The sequence below is a fragment of the Aulonocara stuartgranti genome, assembly GCF_965226115.1.
Source record: "Aulonocara stuartgranti genome assembly, chromosome: 3".
Classification (NCBI taxonomy): domain Eukaryota; kingdom Metazoa; phylum Chordata; class Actinopteri; order Cichliformes; family Cichlidae; genus Aulonocara; species Aulonocara stuartgranti.
The window spans coordinates 8,400,979-8,421,569 of NC_138941.1; the positions used below are offsets into that span (position 1 = coordinate 8,400,979).

General features: G+C 40.3%; 2 protein-coding genes across 2 annotated transcripts in view; one reads left to right on the forward strand and one right to left on the reverse strand.

The window, feature by feature from the left end:
• LOC309697190 (uncharacterized protein) overlaps positions 1-20,591 on the forward strand; it is a gene marked incomplete at its 3' end in the record, with an annotated part of 94,488 nt that overhangs the window by 53,185 nt on the left and 20,712 nt on the right. The gene's annotated exons all lie outside the window — the stretch shown is intronic.
• LOC309703018 (uncharacterized protein) lies at positions 10,493-20,354 on the reverse strand (the record flags this gene model as incomplete). Its single annotated transcript, XM_082527727.1, has 5 exons — positions 10,493-11,528; positions 11,854-12,786; positions 15,855-15,895; positions 16,420-16,490; positions 20,242-20,354. 5 exons carry the CDS (start codon positions 20,352-20,354, stop codon positions 10,836-10,838), a joined length of 1,851 nt encoding a protein of 616 aa, XP_082383853.1. The 3' UTR covers positions 10,493-10,835.

A 20,591-nucleotide genomic window follows, 5' to 3' on the forward strand; every position in this document is an offset into this window, starting at 1 on the left:
AAGCTGAGGTACGTGGAAAGTTCACACACACAAGTGGGCGTGAGCGCACACACAGAGAGAAACACAACTGAAGCATCTGTTTGCTGTTTCTGCTTTCATCATCTCTGCTGCTGTGTCAGGCTGGGGTCTCTCAGTGACGTGGTTGAGGTGAAGTATGACGAGTATCCCTGATTCAGTCCATCGAGACAAAGGGCAAAGAAAGCTGTTGTTAACAAACTCTATGGTGATGTGGCATTTAGCTCTGACTCTACGCTCTGCTGAATCCTTTGAACCTGCTGATCAGTAAAGCTCTACGTGCTGCAGCAGATTGACCTCATCTGTGTTCACAGGTGTGGACCTCAGCGCTGAGGTGCAGGAGACTTTCATTCAGTTCTCCCTGCAAACAGCATCCAGCCTGGAAATACTGTCATCTTTCCCACAAATGGTGCTCTTATCTCAGAGAAGAAGTCTGATGTAAATAACTGCAATCAACAGTGATGTTCTGCACAGATCACTTTTCCATTTTGCTCTCTAGATGAGTCCCAGCTGCCTGACCTTGTGTCCAGGTGATCGTCTCACTGAGGAGCTTTTGTTCTGAAAATCTCACGTCCATCACCTGTTTCCTTTTTACTATCTCTGCTCTTTCTTTATTCACAATGCTCATAATATCACACAATTATATTCATCACCTGCATGTTTTTATCCAGCTGCTGTTAGAACCAAACAAATAAAAAGGATGAAAAGCCTGAAATCCTTTGATTTATTACATTTGAAACAAATATGAGAGCATCCCTAACAGCACAGCTGAGACCTTTGTTTTAATCAAGCCTTTGTATCGACACACTTGTAAAGATTCATATACAAAACATAATAGAATAAATCAATATAAAATACACATAATCACAAAAATGCAGCCATGTTGTGAGTTTGCATCTAAAACATGCATGTTTCCCTTTGTACAGGCAGATTTACAGCAGACAAAGCAACACGCTGATCGACTTTGACCGCTGCAAAAACAAAATACCCACCAAGTCTGAAGTCGATCAGAGGAACTGTTGACAGACTGACAGACAAACAGATGCTTGATTCATTAGTGCGATTAAATGTTCTTCTTTAGCAGCATCACTTCATGTGTTTGTGTTCCAGGAATAAAGGTCTGTTTAAACTGGACGTCTCCTCAGCATCACTCGTGCTGTCATGGTTTCAAAGCTGTGCAGAAAGAATCTGAGGGATGATACAGAGGTGACCAAAGTTACAAACATCCAGCTGTGCTGCAAATGTTTGCAGAGCTCCAAACTCTTTGGCTTTCTGCAGAGCAAGTATGGAAGAAGCACCTGAGCTAACTTCAGTTTAGACGATATGAGGAAAAATGCTGCTTCCCAAAGTTTCCTACAAGTATCCAGTTTATATTTAGAGAAGCGAAGGCTCTTTATCCTGACAACTACTCCCTGGTGGATCCCTGTCCTGTGACAGCAGCAAAGACTGTGTATCAGTATCATCAAAGGCACTTCAATAACCAGTGTTTAAAGCTCTCTAGCAGATGGACTTCAGTGGCAGCAGCCTCTGTCTGCTGTGTACAGAAGGTTCTCTGATGAAGCACACAGCAGATGCTGCACTACAACAGCAGCAGCAGCTCAGCTTCAGTTTGGTTCGACGCCCTTTTTGACCTGTGAAACAGCAGAAAATGAAACATTTCAACACCCGTTTGTTAGCGTGAGCTATTCTGCTGTTTTTCATCATTTCACAGGTGAAATAAAATCACAGCACATTTACTTCCTGTAGGAGTGATCGTGTCCAGCCTGACTGAGACCATGTGCTCCATCCTGCACAGATAATAAGCCTCTGACATGAAGGGCTGTCAAGTAGTTTTAGACAAATGGGGGTAAAAGAGACGTTAAAAGCTTAAAGAGAAACTACATTTTCTAAGAACTGTCTGACGTTCACCTCTCACTCTCAGAAAGTATACAGACTTTCTTTGATTCACTGGTGAGATAAAATGCATTTCTTGGACAACATGACTTTGATATATTTGTTTTCCAGGAGCAAAGGTCTGTTTATACTGGTGAGCGATGCAGGCAGGAGGACTCTTTACACTGTGACTGACTAATCAATCTCTTCATCATGCTTGACATGACTTGTCATGACATGAACAGGAAACATTCAAACATGTTTACTGTAAGAACTGCACAAAGGAAGAAAACACAATCCTACACACGAGCACTTTAAAATGGACATTTAGCTTTTCAAACATCAGGGAGCTGCAATAACAACACTGTGCCCATTCTGATCAGACTGAAAGATTTATAGAGATTTATCCATGTGCTGGAAAAGGATTTGATATCAACATAGATGCAGATTAGCAGGAGCATTTTCTTCATATTGATTTAGAGTTCAGTACCAGGAATATGTAGAATTAACATCTGTGTGCATGACGAGTGATGAAAATTCAAAGTCAGGCTTTCAAAGGATGTCAGAATTGGTGTCTCTATCTGTGACTGTCCCAGAGGAACCTACCTGAGGGATTATTACAGATCTGTCTATATAGAAAGACTTGCATTGATTCACAGTGTACAATTCTTTCTAATCTATTAACATCTTCCTCCAAATCCTGTTTCTGCTGTTTAATGACATATGTCTGAATACAGACAGTGGAAAAATGTCAGTTTTAGTTTTACTGGATCTCAGTGCAGCATTTGATACAGTTGACCACAACATATTACTCAAACGACTGGAGAACTGGACAGGTCTTTCAGGAACTGTACTAAACTGGTTCAAAACATACTTAGAAAACAGGAAATACTTTGTATCAATAGGTAACTTCACATCTGAGCAGACAAGTATCACATGTGGAGTTCCCCAAGGTTCCATCTGGGGACCCTTTCTGTTTAACATTTACATGCTCCCACTGGCACAGATTATAAAGAACAACAAAATAAACTGTCATAGCTATGCAGATGACACACAAATATATATCACAATGTCACCAGGAGACCAAGGCCCCGTACAATTTTCTCCAGCTAAACAAAACAAAACTGAGGTAATAGTCTTTGGCGCCAAAGAAAAACGATTACAGGTCACCAGAGAACTTCAATCTATACATCTAAAAACCACAAACCAGGCGAGACATGTGGGTGTAGTGATGGATGCAGACCTAAACTTAGAAAAACACATTAAGACAATAACAAAATCAGCTTACTATCGCCTCAAGAATATTTCAAGGATAAAAGATCTGATGTCTCAACAGGACCTGGAAAAACTAGTCCATGCATTCATCTTTAGTAGGCTTGACTACTGTAACAGCATCTTTACAGGTCTACCTAAAACATCAGTCAGACAACTACAGCTCATTCAGAACTCTGCTGCTCGAGTCCTCACTAAGACCAAAAAAGTGGACCACATCAGTCCAGCTCTGAGGTCTTTACACTGGCTGCCTGTCCGTCAGAGGATAGACTTTAAAGTTCTGATGTTGGTCTATAAAGCTCTGAATGGTTTAGGACCAAAATACATCAGTGACCTCCTGACCCAGTATGAACCTTCCAGATCCCTCAGGTCATCTGGATCCAGTCTTTTATCAGTTCCCAGAGTCAGAACCAGACACGGAGAAGCTGCATTCAGCTTTTATGCTCCTTATATCTGGAACAAACTCCCAGAAAGCCTCAGATCAGCTGAAACACTCAGTTTATTTAAATCCAGGTTGAAGACTCACCTGTTCTCAGCTGCATTTGAATAAAGCACCAAATCCACACTTTTAAGCTTAAATTTCAAAACTTACATTTAAATACTGATTTTATCTACTGTTCTGATCTGTTTTGATTTTATATACTGTTTTGTTTGTTTGTTTGTTAATTAGTTAGTTTGTTTGCTTGTTTTAATCAATTTTAAATCATGCTTTTTATTTGTTTTTGTTTCTAATGTCTCTGTAAAGCACTTTGAATCACCTTGTTGTTGAATTGTGCTATACAAATAAACTTGCCTTGCCTTGCCATCAGAAGGGCTCAAACCTCCTGCTGTTTCTACTGGACCATAAATTCTACTTTATGATCATCTTCAAAAATAAAAACGTGAGTTTATTTGTGAACTCTGTGAAATGTGTCTGATGTTTAGTTTGAACCAATCCTGTGTCAGCTGCAGCCACATCATTGCCACACATACAAATGGGTGCGTTCCTGTTTAGACCTGCTGGCTGTCAATGGGCTTCATTCCATTTCAGACTGCCGGTGGTCGGCTGTGATCTAAACTCAACATGGCTCCTGTGTTAGAAGAGCCTCTGATTTTAAACTTTGCACATTTAATAGTTTCTTTCCAACACTGTGGAGCTACCAGCCCAGTATATGTAGCCACAGTAGATGGAGTTATCAAGCTGACTGACAAACATCAGGACTCATGTGATTCCTACATGTGGACCTTTCACAGATGGATCCAAGTGCAGATTCAACTCTGCATTACATTTGACTTCAGCTGTTACACACTTTCTAGCTGTGTCACTTCCTGCTTTTTGGATCAGATAGTTTATCCATGACCACAAATGTTTGGCTGCATGTTTGTATCATCTATATTTCCAGTCTTCATACAGCCAATATTTCATGTGAACTCCAACCTGCCAGCTGCCATCATGTTTTCAGGGTTCATTCAGTGTTGAAATGTAGGACAAACAGCAGCACATGTTCTCTAAATGTTTGCTGCAGTCATTTTAAATGAAGCTGATACTACATGAGACATTTTCCATATTTACTGTCTTTGAACAGAGAATAATAAAGCCAGCAAACATATACAGGCTGTGCAAATACAAACTTCTGTGGTGCATTTGATGACCTGCAGAGGAGAACAAGTCGGGCTTTTCAGCCCTAACACAACCTCTTTGTTCTCAATACTACAAAACCTTCAAAGGCTGATATGCAAGTTTGCATGAATCACCAACACAGTTGTGTTTGTTTCTAGTATAGTTATAAATAAGCTGATCAAATACCTGCTGACTGATTAGATCGAGTATCTATTACAGATGAACTGGATATCACAGCGCATGTTGTTAATCCGTCATATCAAACTAAACCGTGTTGCTGGTGTAAATATCCTCCAATAAAGTCAGATGAGGGCTACTGTTGCCAGGTAACGATGATGTCACACTGGATCTTCTGATCTTTAGCATCGTAGCGCTCGGAGTCTGATGTTGGCTCATGTGTTGTTAAACACCAACATGACGTTCTACTAGTCAAGGAAACACCTTCACCCACTGATGCTGATCACACAGACCCACTAATAGAACTGTTTTATCAGGGTTTGATGCAGCGTCAGCATTAATGTCACATTTAATCAGACACATTTACATTACAAGCCCACTACAACCATATGGAACTCCAAAGTGTTCAAAATTAAATAAATAAATAACTCATGATGAAATAAATAACTATGTGAATAAATAAGACACAGATATGTAATGTGAGAATGATATTGTGAAATAATTGAACACATTTTGAAAAAAAGCTCATTATTGTGAAATATATTGCATTCTGCTATTTACCGTATTTTCACGACCATAAGGCGCACTTAAAAGTCTTAGATTTTCTTCAAAAAGTGCGGCGCGCCCTATAGCGCAGTGCGCCCTTTGTATTGTAAGGAGGACGTAGTAGAGAACACCATGAGAACGCTAAAGGGTGAAGTGTGTGCGTTGACTTTATTGCACATACCTGTATAAAAGAACAGGTATGTGCGTTATGCAGGACACCGTTGTTTTAACAACCCTGAAAATGGCAAAGAGACACGCTTACGAAGCACAGTTTAAACTGAAGGCCATCAGCTACGCGGAGGAACATGGAAATCGAGCAGCGGCGAGAGAATTTAAGATTAATGAATCGATGGTTCGCAAGTGGAGGAAGCTGGAAAACAAGCTCCGACAGGTCAAGAATACGCAGCTGAGTTTCCGCGGACATAAGGCGATCATCGAGCAAAGAACGAGCGGGAGAAGCGTTTCGACGGTCACCATTCGGCTAAAAGCAGTTTCACTTTCACTTTTTATGAAACGGTGCCATTTTCCCATCCGGACCAGGACTACGGTAGCGCAGCAACTTCCAGCGGATTATAAGGAAAAGCTGGCCATCTTCCGCTCCTACTGCAGCAAACACATCGGCGACAAACACATCCAGCGATGGATGACCGATGGAGACCACAGTTTCACCAAGAGTGGAAGGCAGCGCCGGGCGAGTTACGCCACAATTTGCCAATGGATTGTAGATGCTTGGGCTAACATGTCTGCTGGCACTGTTGTAGGAGCTTTCGCAAAAGCCGGCATCATTTCCGAGGAGCCGCACGGCACGGAAAGTGACTCTGACAGTGAAGAAAGTGAACCTGGCATGTTTGATGGAGATTTAGCGCAGCTGTTCAATTCAGACACAGATGAGGACTTCGATGGGTTTGATTGATGATAAAAATGTGAGTACCAAACTTTGTTTTGCTCCTGCTTTATTTTTAAATACGCACACTTGTATGCTTGTGTGTTGTTGATGATGACGATTACTGGTAATAAAAATGTGAGTAAGGTACCGAACTCAGGTTTGCTCCCGCTTTATTTTTAAATACGCATACGGTACTTGTATGCGCCCTATGATCCAATGCGCCTTATGTGTGTGTTAAATACAGTAATGGCACACATAACTGAGACTGCGCCTTTTAGCACAGTGCGTCTTATGGTCGTGAAAATACGGTAAATTTACTTATTATTGTGAAATATTATTTCATGATCATTATTTTTCACAATAACAGAGATTATTCCTGAGGCATTTTATTTATTCCCAGCCATTTTTAATCCAAAATGTCCTTTTTTTCAAAGTCAGTCTTTATTTCAAAATCCCGTTTTTCCCAATGGCCTATTTATTTCATTATTATTACACATTATTTGACCACAAGCAATCTTTTCTGGTTTGACGCTGTCTTTGTAGCCAGAAACCAGCTCTCTCCTCGGCTTCCTCCACTACACGCTTCCCCCACGCCAGTCTCCTCCGTCACTATAAAGGGGAGAGTCGTGAGCTCCATCACCCTCACCTGTGCCGTCCAACGTCCCGCCACCAGCCTCCACTGCAGCAGGCCAGAGACCACACCCCTGCCACAATAAGTAAAAGTATATCCTTGCTGTACCCTTAATGCTAAATGTGCTAAATTAACCGCTGCCTTTGCCCCTTTGGGATTATTCTTATGTCACTGGGATGTTGACCTTTGACCTTCACATTAGAGAGATGGGCAGACATAATTAGTGTATGAGTTTTAAAGTAACAGGTAATAAAGAGAGTGTAGCAAATGTAGTCAGGTTTATTACTCTGTATCACACATGAGTGCCCGAGGGAGGCGGGGCTGACTGGGGAGACACAGGAAACAGAGAGACAGGGCTGACTCGACATGAAACGATGAAACGTGGGACACGGGAACAGAAACTAAACACAGGCTGAAATGAACACTGAGGGAGGGAGAACTAAGATTACTGAGAGCCTGATAAATAAGAAGAACAAAAAGCAAGAAAAACAAGAGTCAAAGAAAAGCAAAAACACAAAGCATTGGGCCAGGACCCACTGCTGTGACATTTATATGTGATAAAAACATTAAAAACTGCTCAGATGTTGAAATCTTTCTACGTATACTTTAGGTTCAGCTCTCCAGCCTGGCATTTGGTTAAGCATGATTCAAACATTTGATTTTGTTTAACTGGTTTTAATTATAGTTACTTTTTGTGAACATTTGTTGCAGCATTTAAAAATACATCATTTATTTTCAAACTTTTATTTGATTTAGAGCATCATATTTGACCAACGTAAATGTTTTAATTTCATATAAAATAACTGAAACAGTGAACTAAATATCTGAAATCTTTCCTGCCTTAAAAGTTATAATCCTACTTAAGTTATAGTGCAAATGCTTAAGCAACAAATATACTTGATGCTAATTAATTAATATTTCCCTTTGATGTTGCAACTATGCGGTCACTTCTGTCTTTAAACAAAATAATATTTTCCAGTTACAGAAATCATAAAGTCCAAACTACACTGAAAAAAATATGTTGTTGGATTTACTTAATTCAATGGTGGACATTTGTTGCACACAGATGTTTTGCTTTGGCAGCAACTTAAACAATTGAGTTAAATTAACACAATTTATTCATGTTCAATAAGCCTGTGCAATTTGTGTTGATAAAATGTGACTTAAACATGTTTTGATGAAGTAATTTGAGCTCTTGGAATATTTTAATCCTTCACAATTTTCTCACTTTATCCCAACACCATTCAATAACTTTTACCCAATACTACTTGGTCAGTTAAATACTACATGTTATCTTCAAATTACATTTTGCTATTATATTCTAGTATCAAATACACAATTTTCAAATGGAGGCCTTATAACAGATTATATTGTTCTCTTCCAAGATGGTTGCTGGCATCCACCAGTAACCTTTCAAAACAAAATGTCTAATTTCACTGCATTGACAGTAGGTAAAGAATTAAACTGACATTACTCCTCCACTGAATCTACATAAATCAACAGTTAAATAATGTCAGTTCTTCCGTGTTCTCTGGAATCAATCACAGCAAAGAAATTAGACTGTTTCTTTTGAAAAATGTTGGGAAAGAACAAATCAAGATCAAAAATCAAGATTCAGTTAAACAACAATTATAACTAAACAATTTGAGATAATGTTAGTTTCCATTAACATTAAATTAGGTTACTGAATTGGCAAACACCTTCCTATTAACATTACCCATTTTACCCCAATAACTAAAGAAATTAGCACTTGCAGGTCAAAACCTTTATTCAAGAGATGCAAAAATAACATTGATACAGTGACTGTCAAAAATTACAGCACTGATCATACTGTGACATGTTGGTTCAAAACAGCACACTTAGAAATATTCAACGTTCTTTACTTCAACTGAATGAAACTGAAAACACCATTTCACACGGCCCATATGGGATATTTAGACTGTATAACTGTTCATGCTACATCTCTTCACTAGTAAAAGAAAGAAAAAATACAAAGAGAAATTTCAAAATGCTGCCAAAATGCTGCACAGAGCAAAAGGAAAAACAAACAACAACAAAAAAATGGCCCTGTCCTCATGGCAGTTGCAGTGTATATAAAAATGAGCCCTGCGATCTGTTCCTGGAATTGAGCTTCAAAAATGCAGCAGAACAAGTGTGAGATTTAAATGTCTTCTCACCTAGAGCTGGTCACCTTGCATGCATAACAGTGAGCTTTCCTTGCAGGAGCAGTTTTGTCTTAGTTGTGAGCTTTTCTTGTACCGGACTCTGCGCCCCAATTTTAGTGTCAGACCACACCTTCAGAGTATTCCATCAGAACCAACCACGACGCAAGAGGAACACTGATGACGTGCAACCCCATGACCCAATCTGGGGCAGTGATGTACCAGCGGAGTTCAAGTTGTGGACCACCGGACAGAAGGTCCTGCACTCACTGTTCCCATGGGTCGGAACTGGAAAAAACACGTTAAGAATTGAGACTCTTGACTACCGATTTGGACTTTTCCCGAACAGCTCAACAAAGATAAATAAGGCTCAGAATGAGGAAATCGACGCGATCAGAATAGTGGTCATGCAACACAGGGTCGCCCTGGACATGATTCTCGCTGAGAGAGGGGGCCACTGTGTCTTATTCAACACCACTTGTTGCACCTATATCCCGGACAACGTGCACTCCTTGACCATGACCACCGCCCTAGACAAGTTGCGACAACTGAGTAATGCGCAGCAACAAGACTATGTCACGAACAATGAGGACTGGCTGACCTGGCTGCTGAGTGGCAGCTGGAAGACCCTCGTGATCAAAGGACTCGTACTGATAGGAGTTCTGCTTCTATTATTGTGCTTGTTTTCTACATGTATCCTACCATGCATAAGATCCATGATTGACAAAATGGTACAGGCCACAGTAATTACCTATGTTGGACTGCCACTAGAAGATGAACCGGATGAAGAAGATTTAGTATAGAAACACACACACACATACTGAATGATGCTACAATTGAAAATGTTATAAGCAAGTGATTGTTGGCTGATAATAAAGTATGATTAAGTGAAAAATATTAACATCAGGAGGGGATGTTAAAGAAGAAACGCTTTTATGAGTTTTATGTTGCATTAAAGTATATGTTCATATTTTACTCTTAATAGGAAAAGAACAAAATGTACTACTCGCTCTGTTTATAGAAAGAGGAAGTTCACCCTATGACATTTATACGAACTTAGACACACACACACACATATATGCAAAATTAGAGGAAACTGCTATGCTTGTTTCACCCTGCTATAAATAATAAACGACTACTGCAGCTCGGTGTGAGTCCTCTCTGAGCCCTCGCCCGTGCAGCACGTTAACCGTCTCCAAGTGTCTCAGTGTTGTTTATTCACCTGTTTGATAACTGTAAATCTCTGACAAGAGTTTATTTATATCATCTTCACGTGAACACATTCAAGAACATCACAGATGAAGAAACATTAAAAACTTCCACACTACATGAAGCAAGAAAAATAGTTTATTCCTTTATGTAGAAAAAACAGAAACATCAAACATCACAACAGACTCTCTTTGAAAGAACTAAAAACCTTTGTTCTCATGGTCCAATCATGAGTGAACTCCCCGATGAAGCCTTGTGTGCTAAAACATGTCAGAGTTTTAAAGGTTAAACATGAGTTTCCAAAACGTTTTGCTGGAGAACAATGAACTATTTGACTGAGTTTCAATCATTTACAGACGAGCAAAACCAGGACAGAGAAAAAAGGACAAAACTGACTCAGTAAAAAACAGAAAAGAAGATCCCATGTAGATCTGTATTATGTAGAAGTTCAGCCCAGCAACCAGTTCAGTTCAACACAAGTTTAAATGATTCTATCTGAACTCTGTGGAGCCTGATCTCAAGCTTTTTGAGTCCGACACAGAAACCAGAGGATCTTTCTGTGTCTTCAGATTCACTGTGATCCAGTGATGGGAGTGATTTCAGCCCTGAGTGATCGCGCTGATGTTTGCACAGAGCAGACAATGAGGTGAATGTTTGGGCACATTGGTAACAGTGAAACAGTTTATTAGTAACGTGGGATCGTTTGTGTGCAGAGTATGAACTGAGATTCCTGAAGCTCTTGTCACACTGGTCACAGCTGTAGTTTCCTTCTATGTGTGTTCGTTCATGACTGTTACGATGACCTGAATGCGAGAAGCTTCTCTCACAGTGTCTGCACTTGTGTGGTTTCTCTCCTGTGTGGACTCGTTTGTGTGATTTAAGGTCCCTTGCAGTGGTGAAGGATGACCCACACTGATCACAGAGGTGCTTTTTAACCCCACTGTGAATCAGTTCATGTTGTTTTAACTCACTTGGTGTGGTGAAGCTTCTCCCACATTCTTTGCAGTATTTCAGTTTGTCTCCAGTGTGTCTACGTTGATGTGTTTTAAGGGCAGCTTGCCAACTGAAAGTTTTTCCACAGAGGTCACAATGAAAGTCTTTCCCACCACCACAGTGATGACAGGGTCGAGAACTGGATCCATCTGTGTCGCTCTGCTTCTAAACAAAGACACAAAGACAGTGTAAGTCAGTCCTTCAACATTTGTATCCTGAACGTCGCCTGAAATAAAGAGCATCTCTGCAGACGTCCAACTACATTTGACTGTTTCAGTTAACACACTCAGTTTACTGGGCTGCAATAACTACAATACTACCACCATAATACTACAGTAATACTAAAATCATAACTGAAAGGAAAATCTGAATAATCACTCAGAGCTGCTTTTCCATGCAGTAGAATTGCTAACATGCTAACACAGTTTAATGAGCAGAGTTGTTCCAAACAGTCAGGCTAAAATGACAAGATAACAATATAAATACATACCTCACAGTAGCTGCACTTGTAGAGTCTCTTTCTGGTGTGGATCTGTTGGTGTCGTCTCAGGTGACGTGGAGATTTAAAAGTCTTCTCACACAGGTCACATTGATAAGGTCTCTCCTCAGTGTGGGTAAACATGTGTCGTTGTAAGTCTGTGTGACTTATAAACTCTTTGCCACACTGTTCACAGCAGTACACATCATGTCTGGTGTGAATGCGTAGGTGTGTATTTCGGCTCTCTCTCTGGCTGAAAGTTTTTCCACAGATGTCACAGCTGTATGCCTTAATTCCAGAGTGGGTAACTAGATGCCTCTGTAAGTGGCTACTGTTAGTAAAAGCTCTGCCACACTGATCACAGCTGTATGCCTTAATTCCAGAGTGGGTAACTAGATGACTCTGTAAGTGGCTACTGCGAGTAAAAGCTCTGCCACACTGATCACAGCTGTACGCTTTAACTCCACTGTGGATGAGTTGGTGTGTTTTTAGGTAACCCTTCCTGGAAAAAGACTTTCCACACAAGTCACAGCTGAACGGTCTCTCTCCAGTGTGGATGACCTGATGCTGTTTTAGTTTATCCCTCACAGTAAAACCCTTCCCACACTCGTCACAGCTGTATGGCTTAATTCCAGAGTGGGTAACTAGATGCCTCTGTAAGTTGCTACTTTGAGTAAAAGCTCTGCCACACTGATCACAGCTGTACGCTTTAACTCCACTGTGGATGAGTTGGTGTGTTTTTAGGTGACCCTTCAAGGAAAAAGACTTTCCACACAAGTCACAGCTGAACGGTCTCTCTCCAGTGTGGATGACCTGATGCTGTTTTAGTTTAGCCCTCACAGTAAAACCCTTCCCACACTCGTCACAGGTGTGTGTTTTCTCTCCCTTTCTTCTGTGAGGTTTGTCGGCCTCCTGAGAGCGCTGACTTCTGGCTCCATGTTGGTCCTGCAGTGACAGAGATACAAACAGAGGCAGTGAGTGAAATGCAGTCGTGGAACAAACTCAACCTTCAAACTCCATTAACACTAGTTTTAAACCTGAAGGTGGAGCGTGGCACCAAACACCTTAAAGGTCTCTTATCCCCACCTGCTGGTAGTTCTAACACATTACATCCAACCTGCTGTTAAAGATAATTCATGACTGTTCAAACACTAAAATCATGCACACACACACACACACACACACACACACACACACACACACACACACACACACACACACACACATTATTTTATAATTTAGATTATTTTGTTGTTTCCTATTACATATTTCTATAGTTTGTATAGATTTATACAGAATTATTCAGTGATAATAAATCCTATGTTTGTTTATTCTAAAGGAACCCCGTTAGCTTCCACAACAGATGTTGCTCGTCTTCCGTCAAATACTCACATAAAATATTACACAATAAAGTGGATTCAAAATATCCACATAATTTCACTCTTACATCCACAGTGAGGTTTCACAATTGTTCAAATATAAGCAATCAATAATAATAATAATAATATCAATAACATTGAGGCACATTACACAAATTTCAAAAACAAATCATGTCTTACAATATTTACAACAACTAAAAGCTCTGTAAATCGGCTTTTAAGTGTTCATTGAAGTTTTGAATAATTCTCTAATTTTTTAAGGCAACTTATTCCACTTAAAAGTTGCTCTAAATGTAACAGTTTTACAAAATGTTACTTTTAACTCGAGCATTTACTAAATTGCAGCTTGTTGAAAACTGTGTAATATGATGATGTATTTCATCTGGATACTGCAGCTGAGCAGAATAAATGTGGTGTGTTTAACAGAATTGCTTTCTTTAGAACTACAAGTAAGCCATAGAATATTTTAGCCTGTACAGGAAGCCAAGAAAGGTTATTATGCATTTGATCAATATTAGTATAGTATGAACATCTTCACACTAATCTGGACGCCTTATTCTGGACTAACTGAAGTCTGTTAAGATCTGTCTTATTAGCTGCTGACCAAATGATTGAACAATACTCCAGATGAGACATTACTAGTGCATTAATGACATCTTTCATAATGAAGAAGTGATACACAAAGAGCATTTCATAGCCACAGCTATGCCTTGTCGGCAGAGTTATGTGACATTAGTGATGTTTGTACTTTCAGCGTTAACTTGGTTTTAAAGCCTTTAAAATATACGCCGTTCAATAGTCGACCTTAATCTGACAGAGAATGTGATGATTTTGTGGATAATTAAAGTCAGTCATATATCCACAAACACAACAAGCTGAAAGTCAGTGATGCTGCTCGGTTTGCAGTCCTGAACATCACGGCACAAGCAGGATCCACTGCACTGTTAATGTTAGCTGTGTTATATTGCTGCCTCTGTTCGGTGGTGTCGAGCCAAACGCACTTTAACGTGTTTGAACGAGCTGACGGTTCACTCGTTAAGCTGAAAGAAAGATGCTTTAATCACAGCAGTCACACATGTGTCCACTGCACCATCTGGAACTCTTCTTGTTTACACTCGTAATAACACAAACACTAAATCCTGCTTCTCTGCTGCTGTTGTGTAGCAGTGTGTACACCTGAGACTGTCACCTGTCTGTCTGTCCTGCACTCTCTCTCTGTTTCTTTCTCTCTGATTGTGGAATAAAAGTATGAACATGTGTTTATAAGTTACACTTGTGTTTGAATCCTGCAGCTTATCACACATTTGATTTCCATGTGTGACGACTGCAAGTGTCCAGAGTGAGGACAGACTGAGGGAGCCACTGCTGCACATCATCTGTGAGGCTTTGCAGCCCTGATGATCCACCAGGACAAACTCAGCAGTGTGTGAGGAAGAGGAGGAGGAAGAGCCAGCAGCAGCTGACAGATGGAGAGAATAGACAGACTGTTCCCTGTTTGTGAAGGACTGCTAGGAAAGTTTAACATAACTGTCTGTGCTGAATCAGTCTTATTAGGTAATGTTCAAATAATGTGATCATCCCAGTGTTTCCAGTGTGGCAGAAAGTACTCAGGGCCTTCAAGTTACACACTATGAAAGGCAGCAACAAGTTTAATGTTCAGAAACCTAAAGTCTGTATCAGCAGCAGAATGGAGCTAAAAATAAATGTTGGTTTCAGTTCTATGAAGCTTTGAGTATTTTGGATCAGTAGCTGCTGTGTTTGTTGCATCATATTGCTGTAACTGTTTATATGCTTTATATATTCTGAGCTAAGTTGATCTATAGTGTTACATCATATTCTATAAGGATGTTATGTGTTTGTAGACTTTCTGCCCAGTTTGACCCATTTAGCAGAAGTCAGCCTGTTTAAGGCTCTGATATCTATTCTGTGTGACTTACAGCAGTTATGACATGGTCTGATTTTCTCACCCAATAAAGGAATATTTCATATATCAGTCTACTCTTCATTCTATCAGACACAGTTATCACAGCTCCTACATTTGCTTTTTACACATATATGTAAGCATTGAGCCACATTTAGTACCAACATATTAAATGAACAATATTTGTCTCTTATATATGATACATCTGTATACACACTGTCACAGATACTTGTCTGTGAGTGAAGTGATTAATATAATAACTATAATATTGGCCATATTATATTTACATTACCACAGTGAGGTGACTTTAGTCTCATGAACAACATCAGCTAATTGTTATTTACAGCTAATCTTAAACGACTGTTCAGCACAGAAATGAAGCCCAACAATCATGTTTCACAGTCCTGTGGTCTCAGCCTCAGATACTCATCAAATCACACAGAGCTCATGTAGAAACAAATGAACTAAATATGTTCTCCTTCATTTCTGTCAAACAAAGCTGTATGAAACGTTTCCAGCTGTTAGTATCATGGTTGCTAGGCAACCTGGGCAGCGCGACGGAGGCTAGACGTCCCATTTCACGAGCCTACGAGCCTCGCACTTCGGCCTTAGCGGTCTTTGAGTACGCGGCCCTTGAGGACTTTAAAGCTGCAGAACCTGAATCGGGATACAGCCATGATGATCTCCAGCCTCGTGCTCGCCAACATTCTCACCTGAGTTAAGAAGACGATCACTGAAATGGTCTCAGCAGGTCCTTTGATGACAGCAATGAAATGCAGTGGTAAGGCTTTTTGGGGATTAAGTTCGTTTTCATGGCAAAGAAGGACGATGCAGTTCATCTGATCACTCCTCATAACATTCTGGAGTGCAGGCAAAATGCTATTATAAAAACTTAAGCAGCAACTTCTCCAGGTTCCAATATTTATGCAATTCTCAAACCTTTTGGCCACGACTGTATAACCTCTTCTGAAGTTTAGTGGATATTATACATGGTTATGCTCAGGATGTGTCGCCCAGTTTCCACTGGAAACGCCTTTTGGTTAAACTGTCAGCGAGGAATTTGCATTTGCACTGTTACATTTTTATATAACTTTAATGCACATAAACAACAGCTGCTTGTTTCAGTGAAAATACATTGATGGGTTTTTAATAAAGTTGTGCAGCTGTAAAGTATTTTGTCTGGTGTCAATTCTATCGTCAGCTACATCGTTATGGCAAATGTTCAAATGTATATGGTGATAAATATCTTTGGTCATATGGTCCTGCTCTGTCTGTCACCTTCTGTGTTGAGCTCATTGTTTCCTCTGTAGTGGCTGAGCTGAGTCCAAGTAGCTGAAACTGTTCCTCTGCTGCTCCGTCAGACTCTCCTCCTCCTGCTGATCAGCTGGGACACAAAACAGATCTTTGTTAGGCTCCACACTGCACTGAAGAGTCAAAGTGTCTCATATGTTCATCTGACAAGTAAAAGAACACATTTTTGTTTCCCGAGGTGGGCAACTTGTTGGAAACAAACACAAAAGCTTTGAGCACTGATACCTGCCATTGCTGGCATTGAAAGATGCAACCCCAGCAATGTGGATTGTCAAGACTCAAACCAATCATCAAGCAAAGACAACAGGGATCATTTGTTTCTCTTTATTTAGCATTCACAGCATTTGTAGTTGCCTTCTGTGCAGGGGAAGTCCACGCACACTGTGTGGTACCGCCATCCGCAGAAGGTGCATTCAACCTCTGTAAGAGAAACGAGGTTGTCTGAGACTGAAATGATATTCACTAAAGAAGTGGGGATTTGTAAAACTTCAAGTGTATGATAAGGTGAAAACAAATACACAACTGCATGTCATGTAGTTGAAGGTTTTTTTTCTTTTGGAAGACCGGAAAACACTGAACGTTATAAATTAGTCCTTTATTTATCCAGGTAAAAAAAAATCTCATTGAGATTAAAAATCTCATTTCCAAGAGAGACCTGGCGTCATGGCAACACAAGTCACATACCACACAGGTATATAACATTTAAAACAAACACAATATCCCAACATGTGTAACAAATGTATTGTGCTTGAAACAAATTCAGAATAGGTGATAAAGCAGCTGCACATGTGTGTCACGAGTAAATCTGGCTGTATAACAAACAGAAACAAGTGATCTGCTGTCTTTGCTCAATGGTTGGTTTGAGTCTTGACAATCCACATTGCTGCCATCTTTCAATATGTTGAATGCACCAGTGTAAGTGCAGCCACTCAGACTCAATGTGTTCATAGAAACAGGTGCAGATGTGTCACGAGTTCATCCAGCAGTAGCTATGGCACTTGGCCACAGGGGGCAGCAGTGGACTGACCTGCATTCGAGACTGCTCCAGCTGCTCTGTGACAGTCAGTAGATCTGCTACAAATTGCAGATCATATGCAAGTTTTGGAAATGACATTATAAATATTCCTAACTTAGCCACGGCAGCATTGTTGATGTATTACCTATATACTACAAATTATTCCACCTACTGAAAAGTGGATCTAATGTGGGCGGACTCACACTTAGCAAATAAACCTGTGATGTGAGAATGTAATCAAACTGTTGATCAGAGGCAAAGTAATTTAAAGTTTATGATGCTATCGTCTAATGTTAGCTGACATGATGTTAGCTTGTAAACTTATGTTGTTGTCTGGGTCTCATGTCTGATCTGATGATAATAACTGTGACAACACAGAGATTAAATAAAGGACGTTGGTGGGACTTCTTATGTTAGAACTATAACTTCAGTTAAGGAGTGAGACGTAAGGTGACAAGGAGAATGAAGAGAATGAGAAAGAAGTAACTGGGAAGAGAAAATGAAAACACAAATTTGAAATGATCAAATTTGTGTTAACAGATGATGGTGATTTTAAAAATTCAAGTAATTTAAAGGTTTTATCCTATTTGTTGTTGTTTTTTTCATATTCTTCTATTTGCAAGAGGTTATTAATAAAACAGGTTCTCTTTCTGGTTTCTCTTTTTGGACGCACTCTCTACAGCTTATCACATCCAAAATGGCGGATGTCAAGTACAAAACCTCGACAGAAACAATCAGCAAGAATTTTAGCATCAGTCCAAAATAAAACTGTCCAACTACAGAGTTTTAAAATCCAACTAAACTATGAACAGAGATCTTTTACAAATAGGCTATTGATGAGATGACAGTGGTAACAAAAACGTACACATCCGCGCACACAGACAAAAAGGCGGGAGAGCGTTTAACGGTCGACCTCATGAGTCCGTTACCGTGAACTATGGAGCGGCAGATTTGTGCTGGAACTGAGCTGCACACAGCTGATGTTAGCCAGGAAACATTACACACTGCTAACGTTACCTTCACACGGAGCTCCACACGGAGACGATCAGCGTCAGGCACAAACACCAAGTTCAGAAAAGAGGAACTTTGAGCAGGAAGGAAAGAGTCAGAGCGGCGTTTGAGGACACGTTTACAACCACGAACATCAGAATCTGTCTGTGCTGCATTCAAGTGCAAGTTGGAAACTCACTAATCTCTGTCATGTTGTCCAAAGATGATTTATTTCTGCTGGTTTTCTTGTTTGAAACACAAACATGTGTCAGCAGTTTGTTGTTCTTCACCCTGCAGCATTTGAATATTTCAGGAGTAAACTGATCATAAATTCATGAAGTCATGAATGAAAGTGCAGACTGAGAGTGGATCACATGATGTTTGAGGTGTGTCATGTGACATGTTCAGTATTGTCACACATGTCTAGATTGTCCCTGATATCATAGCTGCTCAAACACGGATGATTATATTTGAAGAATTATTCCTGATGGCAGCAAAGTTTGAATGGAGCTCTCTGTCTGTGCTGATTTGTCGCCCTCTGGAGGTCAAAGCACAAACTGCATGATGTCACTGTAACCACCACGGTGACAGGAAGTGTTTTTAAATGATGAAATATGTCAGTGATGCTGATAGTGTGTTCATCACAGACGTTCAGGCTTCGTGTTGACATGAATCAAAGTTAATGTCATTATGGACCAAGGACAGTACTCTGGGTCTCCTGCAGAACAACTCGAGCTGTGATACCTGAATGAAGAGCCTCTGCTGCTTTAAAGAAGGAGGCTCGAGGCAGCGGTGAGGTGCAGACCAACCAGCTTTTATTCAGCAACTTTAACAGAAGGATCAGAAAAATAAAACTATACAGCACAGTGATGCTGACTGAAGCCACAGCATTAAACTAAACAAGCATCGGATCATCTTTAACAACATCTAATAAATAATGACAACTATTTACTCCTGTATTTCCTACAATAAAGCCTGTTCAGATATTTGTTGCTGATGGAAATGTAAAAGGCTCCCAGGAACCAAAGGACAAAAACAGAGGCAACAGTCACAACTGCAAAGGATCCCCTAACACATAAACTGGTTCGAAGATATTTTCTAGCTCTGCAGAGGAGCTTGATTGCACGGACAGTAAAAAGTGGATTCAATAACAGCAGCGAGCGCTGAGTGATATAACGGTGCTGCGAGCAGCAGTGCAAAGGCTCACACAGAGACAGCAGCTACACTGTGTGTGGATGTGATCCACAGTCACAGCTGTGGGTTTCAGTCAGTGTGTCTCTAACTTCATGGTCACATTTCAAAGCTTATTGGAGCCAGAAGATGTTCAAGTAAAAGATTTATTGCTGTACTCGTCTACCAGGATAACAGGAGGTTCATAAAGCTGTGTAATACTTCAGCTTTCCATCTTGGACTAGTAGTTGTGTCCCTTTGTGTTTATTAGTGTGTTCACACGTCTACTTTAACTTCACTCTGTAATGAAAGAATTCAAATCACTGATAAATACATACATGCTGACTCTGAGTCTCAGTGAAGGAGGAAAGGATGGATGAAGGCAGCCTAGTGTGGGTCATGTGTGTCCAGCAGTCATCCAGGGCCTGGATCCATCTGTAACAGGAAGACAAAGTCCAGCCTGTAATCATCCTATCAGGCACAGCGTTTCCATCCAGCATCCTGACTACGCTAACAACCCGTCAAACGTCTCCTCTGGTCCACAGAAGTCACACTTCCTGTGTCATGTTTACCTTTTTAAGTGTGCTATTCAAGCCTGTGTGACCAACTCTGACTCTCCAGATTCCATCCTGGTCTCTGCTGCAGCTTCTTCTACACGACTGTTTTCTGTATAATAATATCTGCCTTTCCCGTCTCTGTCCCAGTGTGCCTGCCACTCGTCCTTCATCTTTACCTTCATTATACTCTTCACCTCACTTTCACTGTATTTTATAGTCAAACCTGCACGACTTCTTCTTGCTGCACCTTTTTAAACTCATCGTCCTGTTCATTGCATCAACACCGATATTCACAGGGAGCCATAAGAAATCCACTTCTATCCCTCTGTGTTTGATTCTATACAGTAAATGAAGTATATCAAAAACAATATGTTGCCTAGAGTCTGAAGACATATCACCTGTGCTCA